This window comes from Balaenoptera ricei, chromosome 5, assembly GCF_028023285.1.
Source record: "Balaenoptera ricei isolate mBalRic1 chromosome 5, mBalRic1.hap2, whole genome shotgun sequence".
Lineage (NCBI taxonomy): Eukaryota > Metazoa > Chordata > Mammalia > Artiodactyla > Balaenopteridae > Balaenoptera > Balaenoptera ricei.
In genome coordinates, this window is record NC_082643.1 from 123504761 (window position 1) to 123520038 (window position 15278).

At 34.7% G+C, this 15278-nt stretch overlaps 1 protein-coding gene across 2 annotated transcripts in view; it reads right to left on the bottom strand.

Moving 5' to 3' along the window:
- Positions 1 to 15278, bottom strand: part of BBS7 (Bardet-Biedl syndrome 7) — a 42667-nt gene that overhangs the window by 18535 nt on the left and 8854 nt on the right. For both annotated transcript variants that reach the window (XM_059923527.1, XM_059923526.1), the window contains exons 5-10: positions 10521 to 10707; positions 8225 to 8297; positions 7672 to 7788; positions 5414 to 5544; positions 1416 to 1500; positions 572 to 674 (exon numbers count right to left, since the gene is read on the bottom strand). In XM_059923527.1, coding sequence (XP_059779510.1) covers positions 572 to 674; positions 1416 to 1500; positions 5414 to 5544; positions 7672 to 7788; positions 8225 to 8297; positions 10521 to 10707 — 696 coding nt within the window. The remainder of the gene's footprint in view (positions 1 to 571; positions 675 to 1415; positions 1501 to 5413; positions 5545 to 7671; positions 7789 to 8224; positions 8298 to 10520; positions 10708 to 15278) is intronic.

Consider the following 15278-nt stretch of genomic DNA (forward strand, 5'->3'; position numbering starts at 1 on the left):
GGGTAAGGGGACTAGTCATTACAAGTTTCAGCGACTCCCACTTCTTCATTGTATGCAGCAATTTTCCTTGAGGCCATTTTCACAGGACTTGTCAAACTGAACAGGCCATGAAAGCAATCCCTGTGTCTAAGAGAGTCAACATTACTCATTTCCAGTAAGAAAACTTATAAGCCAAAGTTACAGACTCAGAAGGGTCCACAAGAGCAGGAAACATTAGAATTAATGAGGAATAGAGCCATCTGTGTTAGTTTCTTTCTAATGTCTATGAAAACAGACAAACAAAAAAACCACTGTAACTGTTTATAATAAATGAATGAAAAAATACAATTCTTGATCTAAGAAAAAAATCAGCATAGAATAAAACATATAAAAAGTGTATTTCTAACTCCAAAATATTAATCAGCACTTACTGCTAATTTTCTCAAACCGATAAACTTTCATTAAAAAAGGTGATAAACTAATTAAATGTATAATTCCTTCCAATAAAATATACTGCATTTATAAATAAGAAAAAAAAATCACACACTTTATGAAATGAAAAAAAAAGAAGCAAATAAAATTCCAAAATTACCGTAAAGAAGAAATTTTATTCTGCATCTCCTGATTAATTTTTAGTTCTTCTCCTGGACCACTTTCCTTATGAATAGGCTCTGTTGTCAGACCTGTAATCCAGCCTGCAGAGGTGAATTACAATCGTGCACCAGTAAGTGCTGCTAGTGTTAAAAGAAACCCAAGATACATACCCCTGTGTCCACCAACATCAACCTCACTTAGTCTTGGACTTATTTCTTTTCAAAAAACAAGACAAAACAAAACGCAAAAGAAATCAAGCTAGAAGATATTCAAACCATAAAGAAATTACTTTGGATACCATTTTTGTTTTGCCTGAAATATTGTAATATTATGATTAAGGAAATCTTTCACTTCTTAATTTAAAGTTTTAGTTTTCAAGTATGGAATAAGTCAACACATTCTAGTAAATGCAAAAACTGGCTGATGAATAAAAGTTGTCTTTCAAAAATTATTTTCATGGGAAGTTAAACTCTCATATAACTATTGTGAGAATACAAAAATGACCTACTCAAAAGCAAGTTTTATAAGAAATGTACACAGTAACAAAACAAACTAAATTTCAGTAAATAATTCTTTTTAAACCAAAGGATAGCATTTAATTTTCAAAGATGCTAGAGATATACTAAGTACTTTTAAAAAGTATTATCCAAATATTAACTGTTTTATAAATCAATACACCTACTCCTTCCTTTCTTATTTTTTAACCATTAAAGCTTTTAATGCTGTAGGTAAGAGTGACTTACTAATAGACATTTTAAAAAGTAATCGTCAAAAGCAATTTATTAAATTTATATTTTTTATTATTGATTCTTTCTTCAACTAGGTATTACCATTTACCTTACCTGAATATGTGGATACCACGATTTCATCATAGCCATCTTTCCCTACACAACCACCCTGGATAGATGTGACACTCTCAGACAATGTCTAAAATAAATTTAAGATCAAGCATGTCATCAATAAAATTTCACAGATATGTGAAATAATAAGCCACAAAACTTATTTTCCTGTCTCCCAACATTCAACATATATTTATTGAATACTTATTATGTGTAGACACCGAGATTGGAAAGGTGAAAATCCTGCACAAATGGCTGAAAATTCCAGTGCTTTTTAATTTGGGGAAAGAAGATTGAAAATGATTCATATATTTGTGGGTACCACTCAGCTACAGTAGTCATCTAATGAGCAAAATCATTTATTTATATAAAGAAATATTTTTTTTTAAAAATGACATAAGCAGAAATTCCCTGGAAGTCCAGTGGTTAGGACTCCATGCTTCCACTGCAGGGGGCCCAGGTTCCAATCCTTGTCGGGAAACTAGGATCCCACAAGCCACGTGGACAAAAAAAAAAAATTACACAAGCAAAACTCTCAATACATTTAGTTTATTATCTGAATTCCACAGACCACCTCTCATGTGTTTTCTCCAAATAGTTTTTTAGAAGAATAAAGAAGATGCTAGCTTACATGGAACCTTTAGACAATTAGCTACTATGGAGAGAAACCAAGTTTTTCAGATGGTTCAGGGTTTATATCTCTTTTAAGCAATACTTCCCAAACTTGTCTGACAATAATCACTTGGGTGAGTCAACTAGGAATCTGTATTTTTAACAAGCACTCTAGGTCAGTGGCTTTCAGGCTATTTGGAAAGCAAGCAATAAGTTTCATATTGCAAGCTGGTATAATTCACACATGAACATATACAACAACAGATGTAACTTAAAAGGTTTTTGTTATATTCTGATATATTCTAATCTATTCTCTTTCATTTAAAAAAAAATGTGTTGGCAACCCATTAATGGGTTTGACCAGTAGCTCTGCCAGGTAATTATTACCAGGCAAGGCCCAGAACCATTGTCCTAAAGGAGAAGGTAGAGGGAATGGACACCAGCATTAAAAATGATAGTGCTCTTCATCCTCCCTGTAGGAGGCAAACCTCTGAGCTATTCTGCAAATCAGACTATCTTAGCTGTTCCTGAGCTAATTACCTGAGAGATTCAAGTAACAAAGGTTTGATTATACGTTTGCATGAAGTTAGGTTCATAGGTGCATTTTTTTTTTTAACCGCACTGCACATCTTGCAGGAATCTTAGCTCCCCGACTAGGGATGGAACCCGTGCCCCCTGCAAGAGAAGTGCAGAGTCCTAACCACTGGACCACCAGGGAATTCCCCAATAGGTGCATTTTTAACAAGTGTCCCAGTGGATTTCATATACACTAGAATTCTTCAAACTTTTTTGTTCATGTTCTCGCTAAAGTTAATTCTGAAAAAACAAACAAACAAAACTGCATCCATCCCTGTGTACATTTTTAAACTTTCAGACTTTCAGATTTTCATCACCACTTTAAATAGTTACAAAGAATGTAATGTCTGGAAGTTTTAGAGATTTTAATTTTAAAATAAAACTGTCACATAATCACATCCTAATCATACTCAATGAACCTAAATATCAAGACAAATTTATATACACAATTGACTTAAAAATGAAAAAACAAATCCTTCTTTCACAGCTGGAAATTTTACATTGTTCCCTGAACTTCTATCTTCACTCCACTTCCCCCACATGTATTTATCTTAATGTAATGTACTCATATGCTTGAAATTCTTTTATACTTCTCTGCAACCAAGAAAAAAGAAATAGAATTTTTTTATCTTCTGTGATTAAAAAGCTCTAAGCATTAGAAATTTCTATTGTCCTAATTATTAGTATTTCACAATTGATCGACAAATATATGTTTTATATTTTTAAATAATAACTAACCACTAAAACAAAATTCTATAGGAAATGTATCTCATGAGATGAATGGGACATTTTTTCCTTCTAAATATTCATGTATCACAAATGAGTATTATTTATATATTGATAGAATGAGACTGAGTTCAACATCAGTCCTATTCCTTTTTTTCATTTTCATAGATAGAAGCACTAATCGAGCTTAAATATCTTCCAAGTTACATATCTAAAATCATCTGATCTACCACTGAAAATGTTTAATGATGTATCATCTGACACCTTGATTAGGTCCTCCTTCTATTTATTGAAAGCAAAACACTGGAAACCAGCTGACTACAGAAGAATGTTTTATTGAGTCAATAGAGTCACACACATTCTCACTTTCTGAGTGGTTTATTGAGTGACTATTAATTATAACTTACTCTTTCACTCACTTAGAAGTACCTTATTTAACCTAATGTACTCAGAAAAAGTTACAAAAATTAAAAAACTGTTAATTTCTACATGTTTTTTGCCAATACAACATTTTAATGAAATTCATTTATCTTATGTACTTCAAGTACCTTTTTATAAAAGTCTTGGAGTTGTAGATTTAGTTAATTCAACTTACACCTTAAAAAAAACAGTCATAGAACCATAACACAGGAGATCCTAGACATGATAGTATAGACATGTTTTATGTAAGTAACAACATGGAATGCCAATTAGGGGAACTCACAAGAATAGACCTTGGTCACTGCTCAAAATATTGGTGAATAAATATATAAGTTTAAATTAAAATGTGATGTTTAAAATTAAAATGTGATGTTTATGTACATATTGTCTTTTTATGATCTGCTCCTTAACTTTTTTGATTAACCAACCATCAGTCCAGACTATGTCAGATAAGAGGACTTCTCGTGATTAGGAAAACAATAAAGAGAGTGATGTCATGAATCAAGATGAGGCAGCATATTCGCAGCCTTAACACAACATGGAAGCAGTACCTCTATCATCAGACAAACAGAAGAAAGATTGGGAAGACAGGAATTCTTAGTGCCACACGTGGCAGAGGGGAGACATGCTATGTCATTACTGGGGTTCGGAATAGAAGTCAAAGAGGAAACGTGGGGTCTAAATGGGAAAGTTTCTCAGGGGTTGATGAGAAAAAAATGGGAGATCACCAACACAGGATTATTATGTACTTTTAAGCCTAAACTATTATTTGCATCATTAGCAAGGTAACTTTTTGCACCAAAGAAAGATGAACAAGTACAAAATAAATCCAGAAAATAAGTTGTATAATGTTTTTATCCCCATATTATCTATATAATAATATACTTTATCTATGTATCAAAATATCTGTTATTTACTGATATGCAATTGAAGTAGTTACTGGGAGAACTTTTACCACTATTAGAGAAATTAGACAAAGAAAGAAAAGTTCATACTGAATTGTGGATTTTTGCTGCTGTTGTTAAACAGCCTCAATACATCATGCATGAGGCAGGATGGGGAAACCCTGGACAGGAGAACACCACTTTATGAAAATGCAAGATTCAGTTTATGCCAGAATGCTTCTCCATGTGACTCTGCACCTTGGGATAAACAAGCTTAATTACACTTAAAATTTGTGAACTAAAAATTACTCTTATCTAGTATTTCTTCTCATACTGTGGATCTTGGGTGGCGAGAAGTGAAATTGCTACTTTTCCCTCTCTGCTTAAGGATATTTTTGATATTGTCTTAACAATACGAAGTTTATTCCTAAAACCTTATTACTTTAAAACAACACAATCTCATTTATGCTACCTAAACATATAAATGTTACTCCTGTAATCTATTATGCATTATAGAAACTAAGGTAATACATTTAATAATTTGGATATACAGTATTTAGAAATCAAGTAAATAAGTAATTTATTGTTCAACTTGAGGGCAATAGTCATTTATTCAAACATAAGAGTAGTCTAGAGAAGATTTTGATAATATCAAAGCAGAGATATTTTAAGCCAAACACAAGATTTTAATATATTTCCTTTAATAAAACACAAACTGTCAGTCATCTCTATAATTGTTTGATGAATAATAAGCATATATAGTCTTTATAAAAGTGAACTTACCTGATCAAATCGTAGAACAGGCTCATTTGCATTATCAAAACTATACACTTCCACCATTCCATCATCTCTTCCAACAAGTAAATCTTTAACCCCATCACCCACAATGTCAAAGCTGTCAATACACAAAATACCTTTAAAAAGGTAAGTGATAAGTTATCAATAAAATTGATATTATAGTAAAAAATATACCAAGTATGAATGAAAAAATATATATATCAAATCAGAGTACGAAAAAAAAAACCAGGGTAAATTGAAACAACTATAGGGCTTCCCTGGTGGCGCAGTGGTTAAGAATCCGCCTGCTGATGCAGGGGACATGGGTTTGAGTCCTGGGCCAGGAAGATCCCACGTGCTGCGAAGCAACTAAGCCCAGGCGCCACGACTACTGAGCCTGCGCTCTAGAGCCCGTGTGCCACAACTACGGAGCCCACATGCTACAACTACTGAAGCCTGTGCGCCTAGAGCCCGTGCTCCACAAGAGAAACCACAACAATGAGAAGCCCACGCACCACAACAAAGAGTAGCCTCCGCTCGCCACAACTAGAGAAAGCCTGCGTGCAGCAACAAAGACCCAACACAGGCAAATATAAAAAAACAAATAAATAAATAAATAAAAATTAAAAAAACAAAACAAAACAGAAGAACTATAACAATAACTTCCCAATTGAACTCCATGCCTCTAATTTTGACCTGCTTCCCTGCAAACCCACTCTACACGGAGTGTTTTTGTTTTAGTTTGGTAAATTAGACCACATCATACCCCCACTTACAATTTTCCAATGACTTCCCACTACAGTTAGATTAAAATTCAAACCCCTTTACCAAGGCTCATGAGGACCTACGTGATTTGGCCTTACCCTACCTCTGTGACTTCATCTCATGCCATATGAATATATTTAGCCACATTGGTCTTCCTTCTTCTCCTCAAATGAATCGAGTTTACCTCTGCCTCAAGTCCTCTGCCTTTATTTTTTCCTCTTCCTGGACATTCTTTTCCCTTAAATCTTTTACATTGTTAACACATTTTCTTGTCATTCAGATCTCATGCTGTACTTATAAATAGCCATCCAAACCTACCAAGTCAGATATAAATTCCCCTTAGAAAGGTATAAATTCCTTAGAAAAAAGGAATATTCCCTGACCCGACTGCACTTCTTTGCCTCACACCAAGTACTCCCAGATTCCAATTAATTCCCTACAGCAAAAAACGAAAAATGGGGCTTCCCTGGTGGCGCAGTGGTTGGGGATCTGCCTGCCAATGCAGGGGTCACGGGTTCAAGCCCTGGTCTGGGAAGATCCTACATGCCGCGGAGCAGCTGGGCCCGTGAGCCACAATTACTGAGCCTGCGCATCTGGAGCCTGTGCTTCGCAACGAGAGAGGCCGCGATGGTGAGGGGCCCGCGCACCACGATGAAGAGTGGCCCCCGCTTGCCACAACTAGAGAAAGCCCTCCCACAGACATGAAGACCCAACACAGCCATAAATAAATAAATAAATAAATACCTTTCATCCTTTAAAAAAAAAAAATGAAAAATGGATTTGAGCATAGATTAATGTCATAGATAGACATTAGTCCATAAAAGCCTATCCATCCCAATTTACTATTAGCATATCTTACTTTAAAAATTATGGAAAAAGTATGATAGACCTGCTAAATAAACAAACAGTAAATAAACCTGAGGCAGCTCTGTAAATTGCTAAGTCTGCTATATATTATGAATAAATAAAACAGAATGAACTATATAATGTAGGTTGACCTATTTATCTATCTATCGAACCCACGCCCTTGGAAGTGAAAGCACAGAGTCCTAACCACTGAATCACCAGGGAATTCCCAGTATATTTTATTTAATAATCACTGAAATTCAGAATCTGAATTATATCAAAAACATACCCCCCGACTTCCCTGGTGGTGCAGTGGTTAAGAATCCGCCTGCCAATGCAGGGGATACGGGTTTGAGCCCTGGTCCGAGAAGATGCCACATGCCACGGAGCAACTAAGCCCATGTGCCACAACTACTGAGCCTGCACTCTAGAGCCCATGAGCCACTATTACTGAGCCCACGTGCCACAACTACTGAAGCCCGCGCACCTAGAGACCGCACTCCGCAACAAGAGAAGGTACCACAATGAGAAGCCCGCGCACCGCAACAAAGAATAGCCCCTGCTCGCCGCAACTAGAGAAAGCCCACGTGCAGCAATGAAGACCCAATGCAGCCATAAATAAATAAATTAATTAATTAATTAAAAAAAAATACCTCCCCTCTTCTTCTCATTTCGAATTTCCCACTTGTGTATTGGTTTGGATGTAGTGATCTGAATAAGCCCAAGTTTTCCATCTGACGTTCCATACAAAAGGTCTTCTCCAGAGTCACCTAGTTATATTTAAAGTCAACATATTATATTTACCCCACAACTCACACTATTTCTTTAAAATTGAAATATTTTCATATGCATTGTCTTTCATGTAAAAATCTCATATAAAATATTATAAAAAAGACAGATTTTAATTAATTTACTTAATTTAGAAGGATGGTTATACATTCACAGAATTTATAACCGTAAGAGATAAGACCTTTCCTCGTCAACTAATTTTAAGATGAGGAAACTAAAAAATTAAAGTTCAATAACACATTACTGTTAGCTACTGGCAAGTTAGAAGACAACTGTCTCTATTCCAGTTCATGTTCTTCCTACAATTTCCCATTTTCACTTAATATATAGTTAAATGATTAAAAAACCTGAAATATCTAAACTTAAATAACGTAACTCACTCCCTTATTTGATTGTCAAAAATAAAACTCTGATTACCGCCATTTCCATTATGTAGGGCTAAAACAGTAGGTGGGCCAGGAACTTCAATTTCATACATCACATCAGATCCCTGAAGGAGAACAAGTATTTTAAAACTAAAACAAAAGACAAATTTAAAGTAATAGAGGTATTCATAGATAATATCAATATTCATATAAAGAACCCTGGAATAAAACTACTGAAAAATACTAGATTGTGAATATTAACTTCTATTTGTTAGCAATTCTGCACATGTCGACTCATTTTATAATAAAAATATACACATATAAAATATAAAGAGTGAGGAAATAAATATTTCAAATATTCTCCACTTTGAATACTTTTCACTTTAGGTACTTTGTTTGCCTGAAAACTTGACACTGGTAAATTTCCCTGTCAAAACTTTCCAGGAACAAGTTGTTTCTTCTGTCCTGTCTAACTCAAGGGCTTTAACTTAGAGCACATTCAGACAGACTCAAAGTTACTTCCTAAGGAAAATTCTGGCCTTGTCTTTGGATATTTCCGAAACCCACTCGAGTAAGAGGCAGAATGACCTGCTATTTAGATAAGAAAACAGCTAAATCCTTTTATTTGTCGTTTTTTCAATTTTGTCACTTATAATGCATAGTATTTGTGAATAGTATTTGTGAAGCTGTTAAAGAATGAGGTAGAAGTATTAAATTCACATAGAAAAAATATGATAAATCACTCAATGAAAAAACATTGGCAAAATTACAGTAAATCTGGTATACCATTATTGTTTAAAAATTTTAAATATATATAGAATATATAAGAGCCATATGCTTTATATTTTATTTAAAAAAACATTAAAAATTCACAGATATCTATATGTAACTATAGAAACACAAAAGAATACACACAAAACTCTAAAAAGGCTACCTTTGGGGTAACGGATTGCCTACAAAGGCAGAGGGGGAGTAGGGGAAAAGTGTGCAGGGCAGAGGAAAGACTTCAACTTTTTACTTTCCACAAAACCTTAGTGATTTTTTTTTTTTTACAATTAGCATATGGATCTCTTGTTAAACAAAGCAGAATCCTAGAATTCAGCCAGATCAATTTCTAAATGGGTGTGAGCCAACTTGTTAAAAGCCTTATTCAAACAACTCATATTTGGGAGCATAGGCTGGGGGAGAAATTAATCATTCATGCCCCTAGAGTGAACCTTGAACATTACTTTAATTCCCCATAGAGAAAAAAAAAAAAAAGAACTTCATAGAACCACTGGATTTCATCTTCTATAAAAGGGCTGGTGCCAAGACAGGCCATCTAACTATGAAATTCCAAAGAGTGAGATAGCCTTTGGTGGCACAGAATAAACAGCTAGACTTTTTGTTCAATTGCACTATCATCCTAAATTTTGATCCAATTAATCCACTTGTTATATGTTATTTACATCTAAACTTTGTTTTATGGGTCCTGGGGTGTGTGTGTGTTTATGTGTGTGAGAGAGAGAGAGAGAGAGAGAGAGAGAGAGAGAGACAGAGAGACAGAGAGACAGAGACAGAGAAAGAGAAAGAGAGAGAGGGTACGTCTTTTTTATTGAAAGTCACTTTTGGAATTCCCCGCTGGTCCAGTGGTTAGGACTCAGCGCTTTCACTGCCAAGGGTCTGGGTTCAATCCCTGGTCTGGGAACTAAGATCCCGCAAGCCGTGTGGCGCGGCCAAAAAAAAAAGTCACTTTCAAAAAGACAGTTGTAATTAGTACTACTAATAACAATGGCCTTAAGTAGTTGTTTTAGCCAGTCATGGTTTTTAATAGAAATATAAAGATAGTAGATGCTTTTTCAAACATTTACTGAGTGCTTATTCTGTTCAACATACTGTCATAAATGCTGGGTAAATTCAAATGATACAACCCTGATCTCAACTCTCTCCTGTTAAAGCCTAACACCCTCTCCCCAACACAATTTCTCCTTTAATTTGATTTTTTGGGAGAGGGGAGGGTGATGGAGGAAATAAAAAAAAAAAAAAAGGAAAAGCTAGGAAGGGTTCCCTGTAGCAAAGGCATTAGATTCTTACTGTACTAACTCAGATATTATGTGTGGGGAGAAAAGTGTCCTTTCTTCCATATATGCCTCTCTAAAAACTTGTCAAAGATTTCTACACATTTGCCTCAAGTAAAAAAAATAAAAATTAGTTTGTCAATTAAAATATTAAAAAAATTCTTCAAGATATAATTTTAAGATACTTAAAGTGGTAGTAGTCACTAAAGTAATTTATCTCAAGTATACACTGTTCAGCAATAATTTTTTACCTAAAGTATGAAAAACTATAAAAATGCAAACAATAGCAACCTGTAAAACTCTGAGTACTCTGTCCTGGCAGGCCAACACTGGTACATCACGAAGTACTCTTTCCACTGGAAGGCAGATGACGTCATTGATTTTGTCTCCAGAAAGGTAATAATGTTGGTCTTTGCAGTCACAATAATGGTTATAGATGTAACTTGCACTGAGAAAAAGGTCTGAGCCAGATATGTGCCTGAGAATATAAGAAGTAATTTAAGATATCAACATTTTAAAAAATTAGCATAGGAAGCTCCTGAATTATTTTCAGAGATGAAAATAAAAGTTTATTATATACAGTTTACTATGATTTTATCACAGACTCAGAGGACACTTTTTGTTTTCATTTCTCCCACTTAATTTCTAGCCTTTTGGTAAAGCAATGATTTTGAAAGCTGAAAATGAGGTTCTACAGGCCTCAGGCTTCTCAAAAATTGAGCTCAGAAAAACTGAAAACAAAGACAAGATAATGGTAATATTAATTGTCTATATCTGAAGACAATTAATAAATCAAAAAGTAACTTTTTTGAATGTGTACTATGTGCCAAACACTGTCCTAAGTGACTTACATGTATTAGTTCAATCCTCGTAACTCTATAAACTAGGGACCATTATCATCCCTTAAGGAGAGTAATAATATGTTAAGTAACTTGCATAAAGGCACGGAACTAGTAGACAGTAGATTGGACTGCAACTCAGTTTTTAACTCTACAGTGAGCTTTCTTACTACCACACTGAATAGAATAAGGCTATTTGAACTGAATCTACTTGAAACTAAATAACAAACAGTGGAAAAAATGACTTCATTAGAATTTTAACTTGAGAAAAGAAATAATAAGTTCATTTCAAATTATATTTAACAAAATTTAGATAAAGAATCACAACTATGTTATAATTCTTAGAATGAATCAAGCTTTCACTGGGGAGCTAACATTTTCGACAAAAACTATATACTAGTATATTATCTTCACTTCTAGATAGCTATCACCACGTGATCATAAAGAGGGTATTTATTTGACGGTTTCACCTATTTTTCCACATCTCCTCTAAGGTCTATTTAAAAAATTTTTTGATACTAAAATTATTCCATATCCTATAATGATCCTCATTGATTTTCTCTTCTTCAATTATTCTTCAAATGGATTCACTTTGTGGTTCTGCATACGATTTCAGAAGTTCTCTTAATAGAGGGCAGACAGCAAAAGCAAGAAGAACTACAATTCTGCAGCCTGTGGAAGGAAAACCTCATTCATAGAAAGATAAACAAGATGAAAAGGCAGAGACCTATGTACCAGATGAAGGAACAAGAAAAACCCCAGAAAAACAACTAAATGGAGTGGAGATAGGCAACCTTCCAGAAAACAAATTCAGAATAATAATAGTGAAGATGATCCAGGACCTCGGAAAAAGAATGGAGGCAAAGATCGAGAAGATGAAAGAAATGTTTAACAAAGACCTAGAAGGATTAAAGAACAAACAAACAGAGATGAACAATACAGTAACTGAAATGAAAACTACACTAGAAGGAATCAATAGAAGAATAACTGAGGCAGAAGAACGGATAAGTGACCTGGAAGACAGAATGGTGGAATTCACTGCTGCAGAACAGAACAAAGAAAAAAGAATGAAAAGAAATGAAGACAGCCTAAGAGACCTCTGGGACAACACTAAATGTAACAACATTCACATTATAGGGGTCCCAGAAGGAGAAGAGAGAGAGAAAGGACCCGAGAAAATATTTGAAGAGATTATAGTCGAAAACTTCCCTAACATGGAAAAGGAAATAGCCACCCAAGTCCAGGAAGCACAGAGAGTCCTAGGCAGGATAAACCCAAGGAGAAATACGTTGAGACACACAGTAATCAAATTGGCAAAAACTAAAGAAAAAGAAAAATTATTGAAAGCAACAAGGAAAAAATGACAAATAACATACAAGGGAACTCCCATAAGGTTAACAGCTGATATCTCAGCAGAAGCTCTACAGGCCAGAACGGAGTGGCAAGATATATTTAAAGTGATGAAAGGGAAGAACCTACAACCAAGATTACTCTACCCAGCAAGGATCCCATTCAGGTTCGATGGAGAAATCAAAAGCTTTACAGACAAGCAAAAGCTAAGAGAATTCAGCACCACCAAACCAGCTCTACAACAAATGCTAAAAGAACTTCTCTAAGTGGGAAGCACAAGAGAAGAAAAGGACCTACAAAAACAAACCCATGACAATTAAGAAAATGGTCATAGGAACATACATATCGATAATTACCTTAAACGTGAGTGGATTAAATGCTCCAACCAAAAGACACAGGCTCGCTGAATGGATACAAAAACAAGACCCATATATACTGCCTATAAGAGACCCACTTCAGACCTAGGAACACATACAGACAAAGTGAGGGGATGGAAAAAGATATTCCATGCAAATGGAAATCAAAGGAAAGTTGGAGTAGCAATACTCATATGAGATAAAATAGACTTTAAAATAAAGAATGTTACAAGAGACAAGGAAGGACACTACATAATGATGAAGGGATTAATCCAAGAAGATATAACAATTATAAATATATATGCACCCAACATAGGAGCACCTCAATAGATAAGGCAACTGCTAACAGCTATAAGAGAGAAAATCAACAGTAACACAATAATAGTGGGGGACTTTAACACCTCACTTACACCAATAGACAGATCATCCACACAGAAAATTAATAAGGAAACACAAGCTTTAACTGACACAATAGACCAGATAGATTTAACTGATTTTTATAGGACATTCCATCCAAAAACAGCAGATTACACGTTCTCCTCAAGTGCACGCGGAACATTCTCCAGGATAGATCACATCTTGGGTCACAAATCAAGCCTCAGTAAATTTAAGAAAATTGAAATCATATCAAGTATCTTTTCCAACCACAACGCTATGAGATTAGAAGTCAATTACAGGAAAAAAAATGTAAAAAACACAAACACATGGAGGCTAAACAATACAGTACTTAATAACCAAGAGATCACTGAAGAAATCAAAGAGGAAATCAAAAAATACCTAGAGACAAATGACGATGAAAACACGACGACCCAAAACCTATGGGATGCAGCAGACACAGTTCTAAGAGGGAAGTTTATAGCTATAGAAGCCTACCTCAAGAAACAAGAAAAACCTCAAATAAACAACCTAACTTTACACCCAAAGGAGCTACAGAAAGAAGAACAAACAAAACCCAAAGTTAGTGGAAGGAAAGAAATCTTAAAGACCAGAGCAGAAATAAATGAAATAGAAACAAAGAAAACAATAGCAAAGATCAATAAACCTAAAAGCTGGTTCTTTGAGAAGATAAACAAAATTGATAAACCTTTAGCCAGACTCCTCAAGAAGAAGAGGGAGAGGACTCAAATCAATAAAATTAGAAATGAAAAAGGAGAAGTTACAATGGACACCACAGAAATACAAAGCATCATAAGAGACTACTATAAACAACTCTATGCCAATAAAATGGACAACTTGGAAGAAATGGACAAATCCTTAGAAAGGTATAACCTTCCAACACTGAACCAGGAAGAAATAGAAAATATGAACAGAACAATCACAAGTAATGAAATTGAAACTGTGATTAAAAATCTTCCAACAAACAAAAGTCCAGGACCAGATGGCTTCACAGGTGAATTCTATCAAACATTTAGAGAAGAGCTAACACTCATCCTTCTCAAACTCTTCCAAAAAATTGCAGAGGAAGGAACACTCCCAAATTCATTCTATGAGGCCACCATCACCCTGATACCAAAACCAAAGATACTACAAAAAAAGAAAATTACAGACCAATATTAGTGATGAATATAGTGCAAAAATCCTCAACAAATTACTAGTAAACAGAATCCAACAACACATTAAAAGGATCATACACCATGATAAAGTGGAATTTATCCCAGGGATGCAAGGATTCTTCAATATATGCAAATCAATCAATGTGATACACCATATTAACAAATTGAAGGAGAAAAACCATATGATCAAAAAAAAAAACCATATGATCATCTCAATAGATGCAGAAAAAGCTTTTGACAAAATTCAACATCCATTTATGACAAAAACTCTCCAGAAAGTGGGCATAGAGGGAACTTACCTCAACATAATAAACGCCATAAATGACAAACCCACAGCAAACATCATTCTCAATGGTGAAAAACTGAAAGCATTTCCTCTAAGATCAGGAATAAGACAAGGATGGCCACTCTTGCCACTATTATTCAACACAGTTTGGCAGTCCCAGCAACGGCAATCAGAGAAGAAAAAGAAATAAAAGGAATACAAATTGGAAAAGAAGAAGTAAAACTGTCACTGTTTGCGGATGACATGATACTATACATAGAGAATCCTAAAGATGCCACCAGAAAACTACCAGAGCTAATCAATGAATTTGGTAAAGTTGCAGGATACAAAATTGATGCACAGAAATCTCTTGCATTCCTATACACTAACAACAAAAGATCAGAAAGAGAAGTTAAGGAAACAATCCCATTCACCATTGCGACAAAAAGAATAAAATACCTAGGAATAAAGCTACCTAAGGAGGTAAAAGACCTGTATGCAGAGAAGTATAAGACACTGATGAAAGAAATTAAAGATGATACCAACAGATGGAGAGATACACCATGTTCATGGATTGGAAGAATCAATATTGTGAAAATGACTATACTACCCAGGGCAAACTACAGATTCAATGTAATCCCTATCAAATTACCTTATCAAATTATCAAATTAGAACACTCCCTAAT